Source organism: Lactuca virosa, chromosome 4, assembly GCF_052849685.1.
Source record: "Lactuca virosa cultivar CGN04683 chromosome 4, Lactuca_virosa_CGN04683_v6, whole genome shotgun sequence".
Taxonomy (NCBI): Eukaryota; Viridiplantae; Streptophyta; class Magnoliopsida; order Asterales; family Asteraceae; genus Lactuca; species Lactuca virosa.
In genome coordinates this window covers 263302506-263318352 of record NC_136429.1, presented here as the reverse complement: position 1 = coordinate 263318352, position 15847 = coordinate 263302506, and the positions used below count along the sequence as shown (strand labels likewise).

At 32.3% G+C, this 15847-nt stretch overlaps 1 protein-coding gene across 2 annotated transcripts; it reads left to right on the top strand.

Annotated features, from left to right (window-relative positions):
* Window positions 1-5280: 5280 nt before the first annotated feature.
* On the top strand, window positions 5281-7912 carry LOC145108239 (uncharacterized). 2 transcript variants are annotated; one of them, XM_079045257.1, is made up of 3 exons: window positions 5281-5471; window positions 6342-6475; window positions 6649-7912. In XM_079045257.1, exons 2-3 carry the CDS (start codon window positions 6349-6351, stop codon window positions 7653-7655), a joined length of 1134 nt encoding a protein of 377 aa, XP_078901383.1. In that variant the 5' UTR covers window positions 5281-5471; window positions 6342-6348; the 3' UTR covers window positions 7656-7912. The 2 variants fall into 2 exon arrangements, with proteins under 2 accessions (XP_078901383.1, XP_078901382.1); XM_079045256.1 differs by having other exon boundaries at window positions 5282-5907.
* Window positions 7913-15847: the final 7935 nt, after the last annotated feature.

Below are 15847 nucleotides of genomic sequence, written 5' to 3'. Positions count from 1 at the left end.
TTATCTACGTGACTAATATCATATATATAGACATGTACATAGATTTAATATCAGAAATCAACCCAATGTCAACTTTACATTCATATTGCAGTTGTTCTCTCAATATTAAAATTATATATTCATGTAGATTGTAAATTCAGGATATACCATTATGGGACAATGACAACTAACAAAATCAACTCTCATTAGAGTTATATAAGCCGCTTTTTTTCTTTTTTCACTTGAGAGCAATACTCATATTTCTATGTTCACGGAATGTATGTGATCTTGGAGCATCCCAATCATCAACCTCATGTGCACTTTTTTCTTTGCCATGTTATCTTTTCATTAACTTTGAAAAACAAAATGCTACTAACTTATAACATCTGCAATAGGAGTTTTTTCATAGCTTTTTTGCTTTTTCAAACCAAAAAGCCCTTGAAAATTGAAAAAGTTACAAGGGGAGTTTTTTTTTTTTTTTTTTATCAAATCAAAGTTTTTTTCAATTTTCTTGTTAATTAACAGACTCTTAACATGAGTTTTTTCCATGACTGTGTGAGTCCTATATTTTTTCAACAACCAATTGTAACTAAATGACATATACAAACATCATAAAAAATATACTATGAAGTTATTTTATTATGGATTCTCTTAAATTTCTCTGATCATTGACCAATTTTTAATAGTTTTTATTTATTTATTTATTTATTTATTTTTTTTTTTTTATAAAACTAATGTGACTCATTTATCTGAAACATTTTATAAAGTCCACTCATCTAATTTGTTATTTTTATGCATAAGTAATATTAATAAAATTTAAAAATACATAACAATAATATTGCATATAAACAATATATAAATAAACTGCCACAAATGTTGAATATTATTAAATAAAAAGATGATAAATTTATTAGGTATATAAATGACTCCTAAACTAAAGGTTTTTATTATATCGAAAGTATGCAGTGAGGGATCTTTATATTATAGGTAGCCAGTCTACCTTATTTGATCCAAGCAATGCTCAAAGAGTCGATGATAACAACTATGATAACAACGATGACAATAAAGGGAGAGCCCTTTGAGTTTGATCTTTGACTTCATTCAATCATAAAGAACCCGATCATCAACTAATAGATAGAAATTCTTACACGAGGATCGTCAACCACATCGCTAATAAAAAGTACATAAGCTTACGCCTTCTTATTCTCATGTCTTAAGAGATCAAAATGATAAAAATATTATATGACCACTATGAATTTAATGTTTAAACTTATAGACCACTATGAATTTAATGTTTAAACTTATAGATTAGAAAAAAATAGTTACTCAAATAGTATGATAGCGCTCTAACTTTAAATATAATAAGACGAGTAAATGAAACATTATTGAATAAATGAGTTAATTGTGCAAAACATAAATCTAAAAAAAAACTATTTAGTAGAATAGAAGTGGTGTGTTATTTTCGAGTAAAAAACAATCCACTCCAACCGTAAAAAAAACACTTTTTGGGGTTGACTTTTAATATGAACCCCTTCAAAAAAGCTAGAACCGAAGATACTGTCATATGCATATTTTGAACAACATAGCCATTTTGTTGCATCGACATTCGACAACAATGCAATATGTTTAAGGACTTCCTTTATGTCGATGTGATTTTCAGTGTTTGCGAAGAAGATAACACCTCGTGAAAATACGTCATTTTCAATGATAAAAGAAATCATTAGTTTATTTTGATAGGATCTTGTGATCACAATATTGCAAAACATAAAACGATCATAAATAAGAAGTTGATCTAAATGATTTGTTTTATTCCTTTAAAGCAAAAGAAATATGATAAATGAAATGTAAGGAGCGTCATATCTTATTCCATTCTATGTTACAAAACAATGAACAGAAACAATAAGGTTTTGACTTTTAAATTTTTTTAAAGGGAAATCTTCCGAAAAGTCTCAATATTTTGGTCTAGTTCAGACAAAAGTTCCAAATTTTATTTTGTTAACAAAAAAAAAGTCTCGATTACTAGATAAAAAAATTCAAACAAACCATTTTTAACCGGTAAACTATTTTTTACCAGGTTACCTCTTCAAAAGTCCTATTATTTTGCTCAGTTTATGAAAAACTCCTAATTTTCTTTGTTTCAACTTTTGTTTTACCCTTTTACTAAAATTATGGAAATTTGTTGGTTGAAATTATGAATAGAAATAAATGTCGTTAAGCTTTATAAAACTAATGATTAAATACCTCTATCACCAATTATTTGCCATAAAACAACGATGTTAACATCATTTTCAACTCATCATCATCCATATAATCTATTTCTCATACAAATTTATGTTACAAATATTATAAGATATTCAAATTATCTGTTAAGCACCATAGTACAATCTACCTAAAAATAGGTTAAAGGAAAATCAATTGTTATGTTCATATCAGAAACTATTGACTGGTGACAAACCAATCAATACAATAGTAGGTTATGTGAGACTATAAAGATTCTAGAGAATAATATGAGTTTTTGTGACATCCCCAATTTTTGCGGCCAAATAAAACTTTTTTATTTATGTTTATTTAAAACATAATATTCTTTTGTTGCCCTAGAGCTTCGCTACTAACACTTGAAATTTCCTAAATTTGGGCTTCGGGTTGCTGGAAAAGTTTGAGAAAGTTTGGAGAGAAAATCATGTGAGAAACCAACAAAATTCATCCCATATATAGATTACAGGGAGGCGCGCTGCACCTTACGTGTCAGGCATCAGATGAAGCTGCGTCGAGTAGAGATAGGTGGGGGGGGGGGTGGTCTCCAACGTGCCACGTGGCGAATTTTTGTGGAGCCACGTCGCATTAACATGTAGAATTTCACTTCCTTCGAAAAATCATACCTTTCACATACGATCTCTATTTTCGACGTTCTTTATATCCCCGGTTTATATCGATGAGTACTACAACTTTCATTTAGACTTCGGTGGCTAATTTGCGTTCTATTATTATTTTACAGTCTATGAGGAATATAATGTAAAAGAGTTTGTGAAATTCATATCTCCTTCATACGAGCCCTGTTCTCATCGTTCTTTATATCAACAAATTCATATTTATGTGGACGCCAACTTTCGTTTAGATTGTTTTGGCTAAAATCCAACCGATCTCCATTTCACTTTTTAAGACACATATTGTTATATAAGGTTGAACGTAAAACTTCGAAAAATCATAAGTTTCTCATACGAAGACAGATTTTAACGTTCTTTATATCTACGAGGTCGTAATCACGATTACGACTTTCGTTTAGATTATTTATCCTAAATAATCTTTTATTTTTAAACGTTTATTTAGTCCACTTTATTAATTTTTAAAATATGTTTTTTATACAAATATTATATATCCATAACATTTGTCTAAACTTCAAGCACATAATATACATATAAATCACTTTTATATAAACACATATATATTTGAATAATTCTCTTTCATTCATTCATAAGAAGTTTTATAATTGTCAACCGACGTAAATATAGATTTTCTAAGAAATGCCTAACGAGAAACACAGACGTTACAATTTTATCCTTAAATCTTAAGCTATATGAACAATTCCTCTATGGATAAAACTTATATTCTTCACTATGGACGATGATGAGTTAAAATTGATGCTAACGTTGTTGTTTTGTGGCAAATAATCGGTTATAGAGGTCTTTAATCCTTAGGCTAGGGGGTATGGTCACTACATCCCCACTAAAAAATGTTGTCACATATGCTTCACGTCATCTTCATTACATGTTCAGTAATACACTAATTGAAAATTGTTACAACTCCACATTATTTATCTTTTTTTACATTAGATTAAACAATAATATTGTGACCGTTTAGACCATTTCAAAATCGAGCAATCCTATTGGGCGTAAGCATGCGTAGAGAGGTCCACTTCACATCACACCCACTTGATGCTGGGGCGGTATTCATTAGCGGACATGTCCGCCACGTAGGATTTCGTACGTAAGTTTGTATGCCATACCGGATAACCTTAGTTTTATGGAGTTTAATGCGTTTTTCTTATTCATAATTTCAACCAAGAAATTTATAGAATTTTAGTGAAAAGGTAAAAGAGTTAAAAAAAAATTAGGATTTTTTTTTTAAAATTGGCCAATGAATTTTTTTTTCTAGAACCCATTAAAAAATAGTTACCGATAAAAAAGACTGATTTAAATATTTTATCAGGTAATCAAAACTTTTTTGTTTACAAAATAAAATTTAAGATTTTTCGCCTAATCTAGACCAAAATGGAGATATTTATATATTTCTTTTTTTTAAAAAAAAAGTTAAATATTGTGTGTTTAAGCCGACAATCGATTGATCTACCCGGACCTTTGTGTCAATTCTATTTCTATTTTCTATCCATATCAATCTTTTATTTATTTATTTGTATTTGTATGTTTCCTATTGTTATTTTGTTGGTCTTTTGTTTTCGTATAATGTTCGTGTTTTTTGAGTTTTCTTAATTAGGGGTGTTATTCGGTTTGGTTTTTTGGTTTTCGGTTAAAACGGTTCGGTTTTATCAGTTTTTTTACATTTTAAATCTAACCATAACCAAACCAAATAAGGTTCTGTTTAATCGGTTACGGTTTATTCGGTTATGGTTTATTCGGTTCGGTTTAACAGTTAAACCGAATAAAATTCAGCACGTAAAAATAAATATTAAACTTAAAGAAAAAAGGACTTACCAAAATATTACCAAACAAAGAAACTACATTAATATATAAAATATTATATTCAAGTTTTCGAAATAGGTCAATATAATTTTAATTGTACGACTAAAGATTATTTGATTAATTTGTTTTTGCTTTTTAATACAAAATATAGAACAATTATAACTTTATAATGGTTAATAACTAAAAAAGTCATGGAAACCTTAGTAATTAATTAATAAATTTATATATATATATATATATATATATATATATATATATATATATATATATATATATATATATATATATATTATTCGGTTTTTCGGTTTAACCAAAACAACGAAAATTTAACCAAAAACCAAACCGAATAAGGTATCCTTATTCGGTTAACCAAACCAAATTAGCCGAAAACCAAATAACCCGAACCAAATAAACCAAACATCTTTTGGTTTGGTTTGGTTATTCGGTTTTGTTTTTTTTGACACCTATTCTTAATTAAATGCCTAAAATGCCCCATCGAAACAATTGAAATCACCAACAGCGTTGTGTAATTGCAAGTAACTATAGACCCATTTTGGTCATTTTGTTTCTAATTTTCAGACCACTGGTTACAAAATATCGCCGACCGCAGCTTTACCTTTTTCGTGCAATTCGTATCCCTGTTTTCTTAAATCTCTTTCATTTAACCCTAATTCCCAAATTCGATCTCGATTCGCTACCAACACTCCGGATTTATCACGGATTCTTTCGATTCTCGTCTTCGGCTATAGATCGAGCTATTTTTCAAAGCCTGCCGTTGTGTCAATCGATTTCTAGGTTAGGGTTTCAATTTTTTGTTGACTTTTCATCAGATCTGTCAGATCTATCATCCTTTTCGGTGAATCACCCGGTTTCCCCTTGCAGATGGTTTTGTATTTGTCCTATTTTTCCAGATCTTGATGTTTTTGTATTCTCGATCCATCTAGGGGTTTCAAATCGAGTCTTTGTTTCTTATTCAGCCCTTCGATTTCTTTTGTATGAAATTCATTAAAACGTAGTGTCTCGTATATATGATTTGTTCAAATTCCCGTAGTTTGTGAAATTGGGGATCTAGGGTTAGGGTTTCTTTGTAAGTTTAGGAATTTATTATAATCGATCGATTTTTTACTTCAAATTGGGAATCTTGCGTAACGTTCTCCTATTCAGCCTGTGAGATTCCGTAAAAATAAAGACAGCTTTTACTGTTTCAACTACATACGAATTTACTTGAGAGGTATTTATTCAAAGCCCTTTAATTTTCCCAACCACACAGTTCTTTACTTACTCAAATCCTTCAATCCATACGCATTATTTCCCGTCGTTTTATTTTGATTAATATTTTTCTTGATGTTTTGGTGGAAAATAATTTTCTTTAAAGAAAATGTGTTTGGAGATTTTATTTTATTTAATTTAATTTATTAGGCTTTGACTTTCCACGTGCGGTTTTAGATTCTACTGTCAGATTCATTGAATTACTTATATGCCCCACTCCTTTAAAATTAACACCCCAATTCAAATTTCACCTCTAACACCAAAATCTTTATTTTGTTTTCTTTACCCATCAATTTTCTTGAAAGTCAATGTATTGTATAACAAGAATTCTTGAAATTAATAAGTTTTTGGTTCCATATTTTTCAAGATTGACATATTTATTACATCATCATGCAGTTAAAACATGGTGCAAAAACGACATTTAGCCGAAAAGGAGTATGATGTTTCACCCAAACACTTGAAGTTGGAACATAGTTGTGAATTACTTCCATTTTTGCAATTTACTAAAGAAGATGCACCCTTTTTATCAGGTGGGTAGAGAGCTTCTGTTTTAAATTCTTGAGTTTGTTTTGTACCCATTTCTAATTTCTCATTCTTTTTTACTTCAATGAGAATTCTTTATTTGTAAAGAAAATTGTAACCATGTTTGTATCTAGAAAAAAAAGATTGTTTTTGACTAGTGTTATCCTATGACCTATTATAGATAAAGATGAGGCTTGCTTCTTTAAACCAATTATTGAAGTTGACTATGGATTTCTAAGTGACAAATTCACTGATCATCTTCCTCTCACCACCACGAAATATTACGATTATACCCTTCCACATCGCCTTTCCACCTCATCATCATCAAGCATCACCACCACAAGTGAAGAAGACTTAAACTCAGAGCAACCACAAAGATTGTTAATTCAGAAAGAAAACAAATATTCTTACCTTTTACAACACCCTCCTCTAAAAAAAACCCCAATTGGACCTCAATATCAAGCTGACATTCCCGAATGTTATGAACTCAATCCACAACATGATGACAATGAGATTAAATTCATCGGTTCTTGTGTCATTCAAATGCCTAATTCATCATCTTCACATGACAATGAAACTATTGGAAGAGGAAGAACCGATTGTTTCTGTAAAAACACCGGGTCCTTCAAATGCATCCAACAACATATTAAGGAAGCAAGGGAGACACTAAAGGGTACAATTGGAAACAAAAAGTTTGAAGATTTAGGGTTTGGTAACATGGGAGAATCAGTTGCTAATAAATGGAGTGAAGAAGATGAACAATTGTTTCATGAAGTTGTGTATTCGAATCCCGTGTCATTCGGTAAAAACTTCTGGAATCATCTTTCCGAAGTATTCCCTTCACGTTCAAATCAAGAGATTGTTAGCTACTATTTCAATGTGTTTATGTTGCGAATAAGAGCAGAGCAGAATAGATTTGATCCAATGAATGCTGATAGTGATGATGATGAATGGCAAGGGAGTGATGAATCAGAGGAAACAGACAAATGTGATTCCGGTGAACATGGGAATGGAATTGAGGATTCTGTTGTCGATGGGTTTTTTGAACCCTCAGATCATAGAGTGTGGGATGTTGGTTATTTTTCATGTTCAAGAACTAAAAGTGATTTCTTGCCAACTGGAAGTATGATTGAAGAGGTATTTGGTGTTGAATCTTGGAACTTTGATGATAACAAAAACTCAAACTAGTAGAAGACTCAAGTAAAAGCATGTCCAATTTTTTGTTGTACATTTACCTTATTACCCTTGGTTAGCATTTGAGAGGTTAACTTATAGGGTTTCGCCCATCTGTTTACAAGTTGTGGGATGAATCTGTTGTATAAGAATCAGAAAAAGATAGTAAATAGTGGGGAAAATGAAAATTGAGAGTCAAGATTTCAGTGAGAATTTGTAACAGGCGAATTCTTAATGGAAGTATGTTTGACTCATGTGGCCTTTTTGATTTCTATCATTGTTAGTTTTTCTTTTATTTAGAGTATAATTTGTGTTTAAAACAAACTGTGTTCTTGATGTTTTCTGTTTAAAATTAAAAGCATATCTTAAAATGAAGGATACAAGTTTTGTTTTTGGGTTTTCAATTTCCATCGACTGTTTTCTTGAAGAGTAGATTCAAAGCATTTCTAGTGAGAAAAACATGTTTGACCACGCATACCCACCCATTCTTACCCGTGAAAAAAAACAAGTAGATATTTAAACGTAGTAAAGGGTTTAGAAATATTTTAATTGGTGGTGTTTTTATTTTTCTCTTTTTATTAGTATGATGATCACCAAAGTTTAGTCAAATTTATTCATTTAGTCATATGAGAGGCAAGTTTGGCGTGTTGGGATCAAACTAGTTTATCAACCAAACTTGTATTAGATTATAGTTTTGATACCTTTTAAGGGTATGAAGTTCACCACTATCAACCCATTCAACCCACTACCACATCAATTTGATATTTTTTTTTCTCTTCTATCTTTTTCAACCTACAACACACATAAACTTTATATTTTTCAATCCATTCAATTCAATCAATTTTAAAATTTAAAATAAACACAAATTAATAAAAATAATACAAAACTATTATACAAAATATTAAAAACATACAAAACTAATTCACAAACTAATTTAGAAACATACAAAATTATTTTGATACAAGTCTTAAAGCAGAAGGTATAAGTAATCAATGCATAAGGAGTAAATGGTTGAACGGGTTAAGCAAACCGCGTATACGACTTTCTCAACCCACCACTTGTGACCCGCTTGGTGAGGGAGGGTAACTTGGAGGTACCAACGATACCTCCACCCAACCCACTCTCCACTATGTTCTCCAACTTTTAGTCTGTTACAAATTATTACAAATTCCAACTATATTTTTTTAAACGGTTGGTTAGTGGTTATAAGTTGAATTCATCGAGTTAGTTAATTCGACTATTGTCCGAGTTTAAACATGGAACCTCCAATCTACAAGGCTTCCACCTTTACCAAGTGGGCTAGTTCCACATTGGCTACTTTTAAATGAGAAAAGATTCAAAACCATGAACAAGCACTTCATTATATGTGTGTGTGTGTGTGAGAGAGAGAAAGAGAGAGAGAGAGAGAGAGAGTGAGAGAGAGAGAGTGTGTGTGTGTGTGTGTGGGTGTGTGTGTGTAATGTCTGAAAAACTGTCAGGTAGCACAAGTACATGAGGAGGTTTTAACCGGAGGGTTAGACGTCCGTCTTGTAACGTCCCGATTTTCAACATAATTTTTTCATTTTATTTATTCAAAATATATCAGAGTATAATTACATTGTGCAGAAACATGTTACGAATGCGCATATGTACAGTCGAACCTTACCGTTCACATGAGTACCTAAAAAACATTTATATTCAACTTGGTAAACGCTAGGCTTAGTGAGTTCCCCAAAATACCATATACCATAATACATAAACATGCATACGTATAATGGCTCACGATCTGCCAATAAAGTGTGTATCTTGGATTAGGTTCGCAGCCTCTTTAACCGTTCCACCGTCACCCCCTAAATAATCTGTTAGAAAATTTGGGGTATAATAGCACTTGGAAATCTGAGAATCATGAATATCACTTTCAGATTGAAGTATTTTGGTGGTACTCCCAATCTTCAAACAGATAAGACTCAGAAATGAGAGAACATAGCAGAAAATGAATTGTATGATTTTCGTAAGTACCATAAAATGAAGACCAAAATTGCTTAAGTACCTTTTCCATTAGAAAACTATCACAAGATAGTTTTATCTCTGAAAACTATCACTAAAATAGTTTAATGTCTGAAAATTATCACTAAAACATTTTAATGTCTGAAAAACTGCCAGGGGCTCTGCCCTTGGACCCCGCCAAGGGTTGCCGCCCCTTGGACCCCGTTCCCAAAGCCGCTGCCCCCGGACCCCCATTCGTTTAGGGGTTTTGCCCCAAATGACATTCTACTTTGAATCTTGAATAAACTTAAACAAGTGTGCACTCTGCACTTTCCTTACTTGTTTAATATTCATCAAGATTGATTTCGGTCAACAAGTCAAACCAATACACTTAAATACACATTGATGATACAAATCACCAACATAATCTATGTGGGTTCCTAGACTCCCGGCCTCCTTAACCATTCTACCTTCACCCCCTAACTAAATCTATGTGGGCTTATAGGTTCCCGACCTCATTTACCATTCCACCATCACCCTCTATCTAATTCTAATATCACAACAATTACACACACAGAGACTGCACTTTAGATTATACTAATACAAGCATATTTATACTTTCTATTCTACCAGTTCATAGTTAAGCACATAGAGATTGTACTACCAACTCTACTCTACTAGTTCTCTATCATAACACACATGGATATATATTGTACTACATGGTATAGTGAGATAACTCACTTAGACAATTACTCCCACGACTGACATATATCCCTTCGGTGTAATGGGTAACGCATCTAACAACAATTAACTAAGAATACTATAGCTTATCAGTTCCTATGACAATTTGATAATGAAAGCTAGATCCATCACTAATCCTAATGAATACCGAGAGTTCTATTACATAAGGATCAACCAGGCCGAACAGTTGGGAGGCAGGATCATTTCGACGTATAGCCTTTCTGAAATCCAACAACCAAGCCAACATGACCATTCTAGACATCTCTCCCATAAATAGATCAATCAGCATTATAACTGGAATTACTGATAAATCATATTTATACATTCATAACAACGATTATGAATATAAATATAAGCTACACTTAAAGCATAGTAAGTATAGGCTAACTTACAGAGAGTTTCTCGTGAAACTGGGAACTATGCGGGCATAACTCTAATCCGGGAGCTTCTATTCACCGACTATCTAACACCATAGGGCTTCACCGAAGACTAAGCTAAGGGAAATCTAGAGCTAAAGTAGGTTGAAATTCGAGAGAGAGTAGTTTAAAGGGTGTGGGAATGGACTGAAGTTCGAAGAGTATTTTGTAAGGGGGATTTTTCTTGCGCGTCGCGCTCTTGGTCAAACATGATGACGTGACTCCAACAGTCGCGTGACACGTGGTAGATAACGAGTTGAGCGTCAGTGCGTTCCACACACTCTATCGTTGCACGCAAGCGCATGCGAGGATTTTATGTTTCTTCAAAAATTTATATCTTTTCCATACGAGCTCCGTTTTCGATGCGTTTTATATCCACACGTAGCTATCAACAAGATCTACAACTTTCATTTGAACTCCGTCGGCTAATTCTCAATTTATTTTTAAGGCTATATTTTTAACAGACTTAGACTATTAAAGCCCGTATAAAAATCATAACTCTCTCATATAAATTTCATTCTCGACCGTCTTTATATTGATAGAATCATATGGACGAGACCTTCAACTACCGTTTAGATTGTTTTTCCTAAAAATCAACTGATCTCTATTTCGGTTTCTGTATCGTATAATGTTGCACTGAAACTTCTAAAAATCATAACTTTCTCTTATGAAGTCAGATTCAGACGTTTTCTATACGCATGCTATCGGTTTTGCAATTACTACGACTTTCGTCAAAACTATTTATCCTAAATAGTCCTCTAGCAAAAATGTCTATTTATGTGACTAGTCGATTATATTGTAAGGCGAAAAATAGGATGTTACAACTCTCCCTCACTTATAGAGATTTCTTCCCTGAAATCCTACTCCTAGCGTACCTTCAGATAACTCCTATACTATCCTACTGAGGTTTCACAAGATCACTCAATATCTAGCTGACGTTGTTGCATCGAATTCGTCCATCCGTACTTATTTGGCCGTAGAAATTCGTTTTCTATCTTAGACGTACTCCCGAAATCCTCAAGAAATCTTCCAAAGCTGGGAGTTCGTCGGTTTGGACTTCCAGAAATTACATGCTATGATTGACGATCGCCTTCAGACGTAAAATATTGATACCATTGACTAGTTATGAGGTGGTTAACTATGAAATTTTATCTATGACATCCTAACGGAATCCATTTTCCTAACGAAATCCATTTTCAGGAACATGCCTCTAAAAAGGCTTATGTTATGCATACGAACCTAGATTATAAACGTTTTCTTTACCTAGTTCGGGTGTTCCAACATCCTCAATTTTAACCAAAATTACTACAACGAGTTTACTGACTTGAAAACTATGGAACCAATACTCTAATATTGGTGGAAGACTCATTATAAGGCTTTAATTTTTGAACTTTTGTGGCTGCAACTAATTTAGAGGTTCTTAATCTACACTATATGGATGCTAAAGTCTAACTGTCGTCCTATGTTGACCTACGAATGTTGAAATTTAATCCTAGTTTTCTATTAATTCTTACGCTTATCGACTAAAGGGATAACTAAACTAAACATGTAGTCTGTCCTGATGCCTACCGTTATACTAAAGTATTACTATATCCTTAATGGGCATAGTACTTTTCAAATGGTCTCCTCTTATGTGTCTCTAATTAATGCTCTATCCCTTGACGTTAATCCTACTGTTATAATCCTTTGGCCCGGTTTAACTAAATACTTTATGGTTGAAATCAAATTCCTAAGTCTGGTTTATGTCGTGAGTATTCGACGCTCTCTATGGCAATCTACGCGACCTAGTGAATTTCTAACTAATCCTCTACTGTAAGGATAAATCCTACATCCTCGGAGGCACAAACCTATATGGTTCTCTTGGCTATTTGAGCCGTACCAAGGAGTTTGACAAATTCCTAAATCCTATCAGATGCTTGGGAGGAAAAATCAACATTTCCTTAAGAATCAAGAAACTCATGGCCCATGGGTAATCTACTAGAAGGTTTCCTTCTTTTGTTACTCGCTTAACGAAAACGAAACTGATAACTTCTGCCTACTTGTACTGCTACTCTCCTGGACCTTGACGTTGAAATCGAAAGTCGAACTACTTTTTTCACTTTCTCCTTAAGGTTTAGTTCTCCCGTACTTGGGTTCGACCCATCATCTGTTGTTGCTCATAACTAGCCGAAGTTTAAGTTGGCCTTACCTACGTGGATTGTAGCTCCTTTTGCCATTGAAGAAACTACTGGTTGTCATATCTAATGACCTTTGACATTCTTTTCTAAGTACTACTAGTTGTGCCTACCTAAAGGAGTCTTCTTGCAAGGCACGATCAAAACATGATAAGTTTGTGACAAGCACAATGTTGTCTTGAAATGCACTAACACACACGTATAACTAATTAGTATAAAGGGGATATTCTAACGTAGTTGAACTACTAACAACAGCGACAATTGCTGAATTCACTTCATCTTTCTCTCATTCGGTTATGGGGGCCGACATACAACCGTGCCACAACATGTAGCTAAAAGATCTAGTATGCTCAAGAGTCATATTAAAATGATATTGCTAAATAACATATGATCCTAAGGGTCACACTAACAACAACTTGATACAATTTACTATTTATTAGAAATTGATTTTAATAAATATTCATAAACTCTTATAATAAATTGGGAAAATATGTATTTCATGGAAATAATTATTTTACAATAACAAGTAACACATTATTTCATATGTCATGAATTAATTAGTCATGTACAACATTTTGGACCAGATGAATTCTTTTGTCTTTTACCAAAAGGTTAAAGTCTAAATCTTATAAACTAGTTATGAGATTTATAAAAATGTTGACTTATTTTATAAACAAAACTTTAGGTTCTCTTTTATGGGAAGAGTATGGAATTTTGAATTGTTTAATTAAAAGAAACAAGCATGGATTGCATGGGGGGGGGCATCCTTGTCTTGTGTCATAAGGTCTTAATGGTTAAGGACCTTTAGGTAAGGTTTCCACTTTTTACAAGACATGAAAAAGGCTTTCATTTTGGTCATTTTTGCGTGCCAAAACCGTAGCTCTTCCATCTCCATGCTCTCTCCATATTGTGCTTTCAAAAGTTTTTGAATACTACTTGTTTTTTCTCTCTTGGAGGTAATACTTGGGTATTTGCTTCCAAGATTAAGAGTTAACCAAAAAGACTAGCATCTTGAAGTCAAGTTGACATTTTGTTGGTGTCTCAAAGGTTCAACATATCTCCATTAACTTCCAAGCCTCCCAAGAGGACCCAAAGTTCATCAAAGGTTGTTGTTGCTTATTCCTTCTATGGTTGTGCTTTAAATCTTTCTACTACTTGCAAGATGATCCTTGGTGGGTGATAAAATGTTTATGTTACTTATAAAACTCAAGTCTTCCGTTTGCCATTATTTGTAGTTTTTGAAACTAGTTTTTAAATAAAACCCAATAATTGGTATCTAGAGCCACCTTGCAAGTTTGGTTAGATTTTTGATTTACGGAAATCTTAGTTTTTGGAGAATATGGATAACTTGTTTTTGTATAAAAACAAGTTCATACATATTTTCTTTGACAACTTTATAATTGTTATTTTTTGTGACAAAAACTTACATGCATTTTTTGTCACTTAAAGTTGTATTAGAAAAACAAAGGTTGTTTTATGTTTACATGTATTTTAGAGTGTATAAACAAGCCTTGGACCATTTGTGTTATTGTTTGTGTGATTTGTTAAAAATGGTTTGTAATATTCTTTTATTCATAAAGTATGTAATAAAAGTAGCTAGTTTTTATTCTTGTTATTTTTATGTAATAGATTATTTTTAGACTAGATTTATTTTATGAGAAATGCAACAAGATGAAGATGGAGACCATTTCTTGAAGAACCATGGAGACCCACAATTTTATAAAAGTTCATAACTTTTATAAAGTTTTTATAAAATTGCAACAAAGTTGGTTGTCATTGCAAGCGAGAGCTTGAAGATCACATGAAGAACGAGTTGTAATATTTGGTCCCTTTGTCCCTTAGGAAGGACTTAACACTTTTGTGTTGACTCACAAAAGTGTTATATAGTTTAAATCTTGTTTATTTCAAATGCATGTTTGTGTTGTTTATTTTTCAAGTAAATATTTTGTGTGGTTGATAATTTAGTTTTTCACAAACCCAAACTATTTTTTGAAAAATTGAATTATTAGTGTAAAAATCATGTTTTATAACTTATTCAAACTCCAAAGTATTATTTAATGAAAGAAAGTTTTATTAAACAATATTAAAAGGTTCTATAGGGCTCAAACTCAAACTTAATACTAGGTATTAATTTTAAAATTCAACCAAGTCGAAATATAAAAACCGGACTTTTTATAAGAACCTTAAAAGTGATTTTTTAGAAAAATTGATACCATGACCTATTGGATGCATGCAATTGTCATGATAGCACATGTTTTAAATAGAATAACAAAACATACAAATCCCTTTTTCAAAATGCAAGTCTATGCCATCTAACTTTAGAAACATTTGCACATCACTTGTATAATGCTAGTGGGATAAAGGATACCTAACCATTAGTATCATCTTTTGGTGGCAAAAGTATTTTTGCGATTTCTATAACCAAGTTATAGGTCAATCATACAAGTTTTTCCAATTGGATGACTTGATTGGAAACCTCTTGTGATAAAGGTCACCTAAGCAAGAGTGTTCCAAGACATAGATGAGAGAACAAACATGTCAAATTAACAAATGGATTGTTAAGGGTCTCATACATCTTGGAATTACAAATGGTGTAATTAATACAAGTTATTTACCTTGTTAAAATTGAGTGAATGGGATAAAGGATACCTAACCATTTATTTGATTTGTAACTTAGATCCTAGACTTTAAATAAATAATGTTTTTGGAAACAAAAGAGTATTATTTTTAAAGAATTAAATACTAAATGAAAACTTTGTTAAACTTTTGTAGATGGCTCCACCAACTACTGTAACACACCACCACCCAATGAACATTCGATCAGTTCTCGACAAAAAAAAATTGAACCACTCCAACTTTTTGGATTGGCACATAAATTTAATAATCGTTTTGAAACAAGAAAAGAAAAACT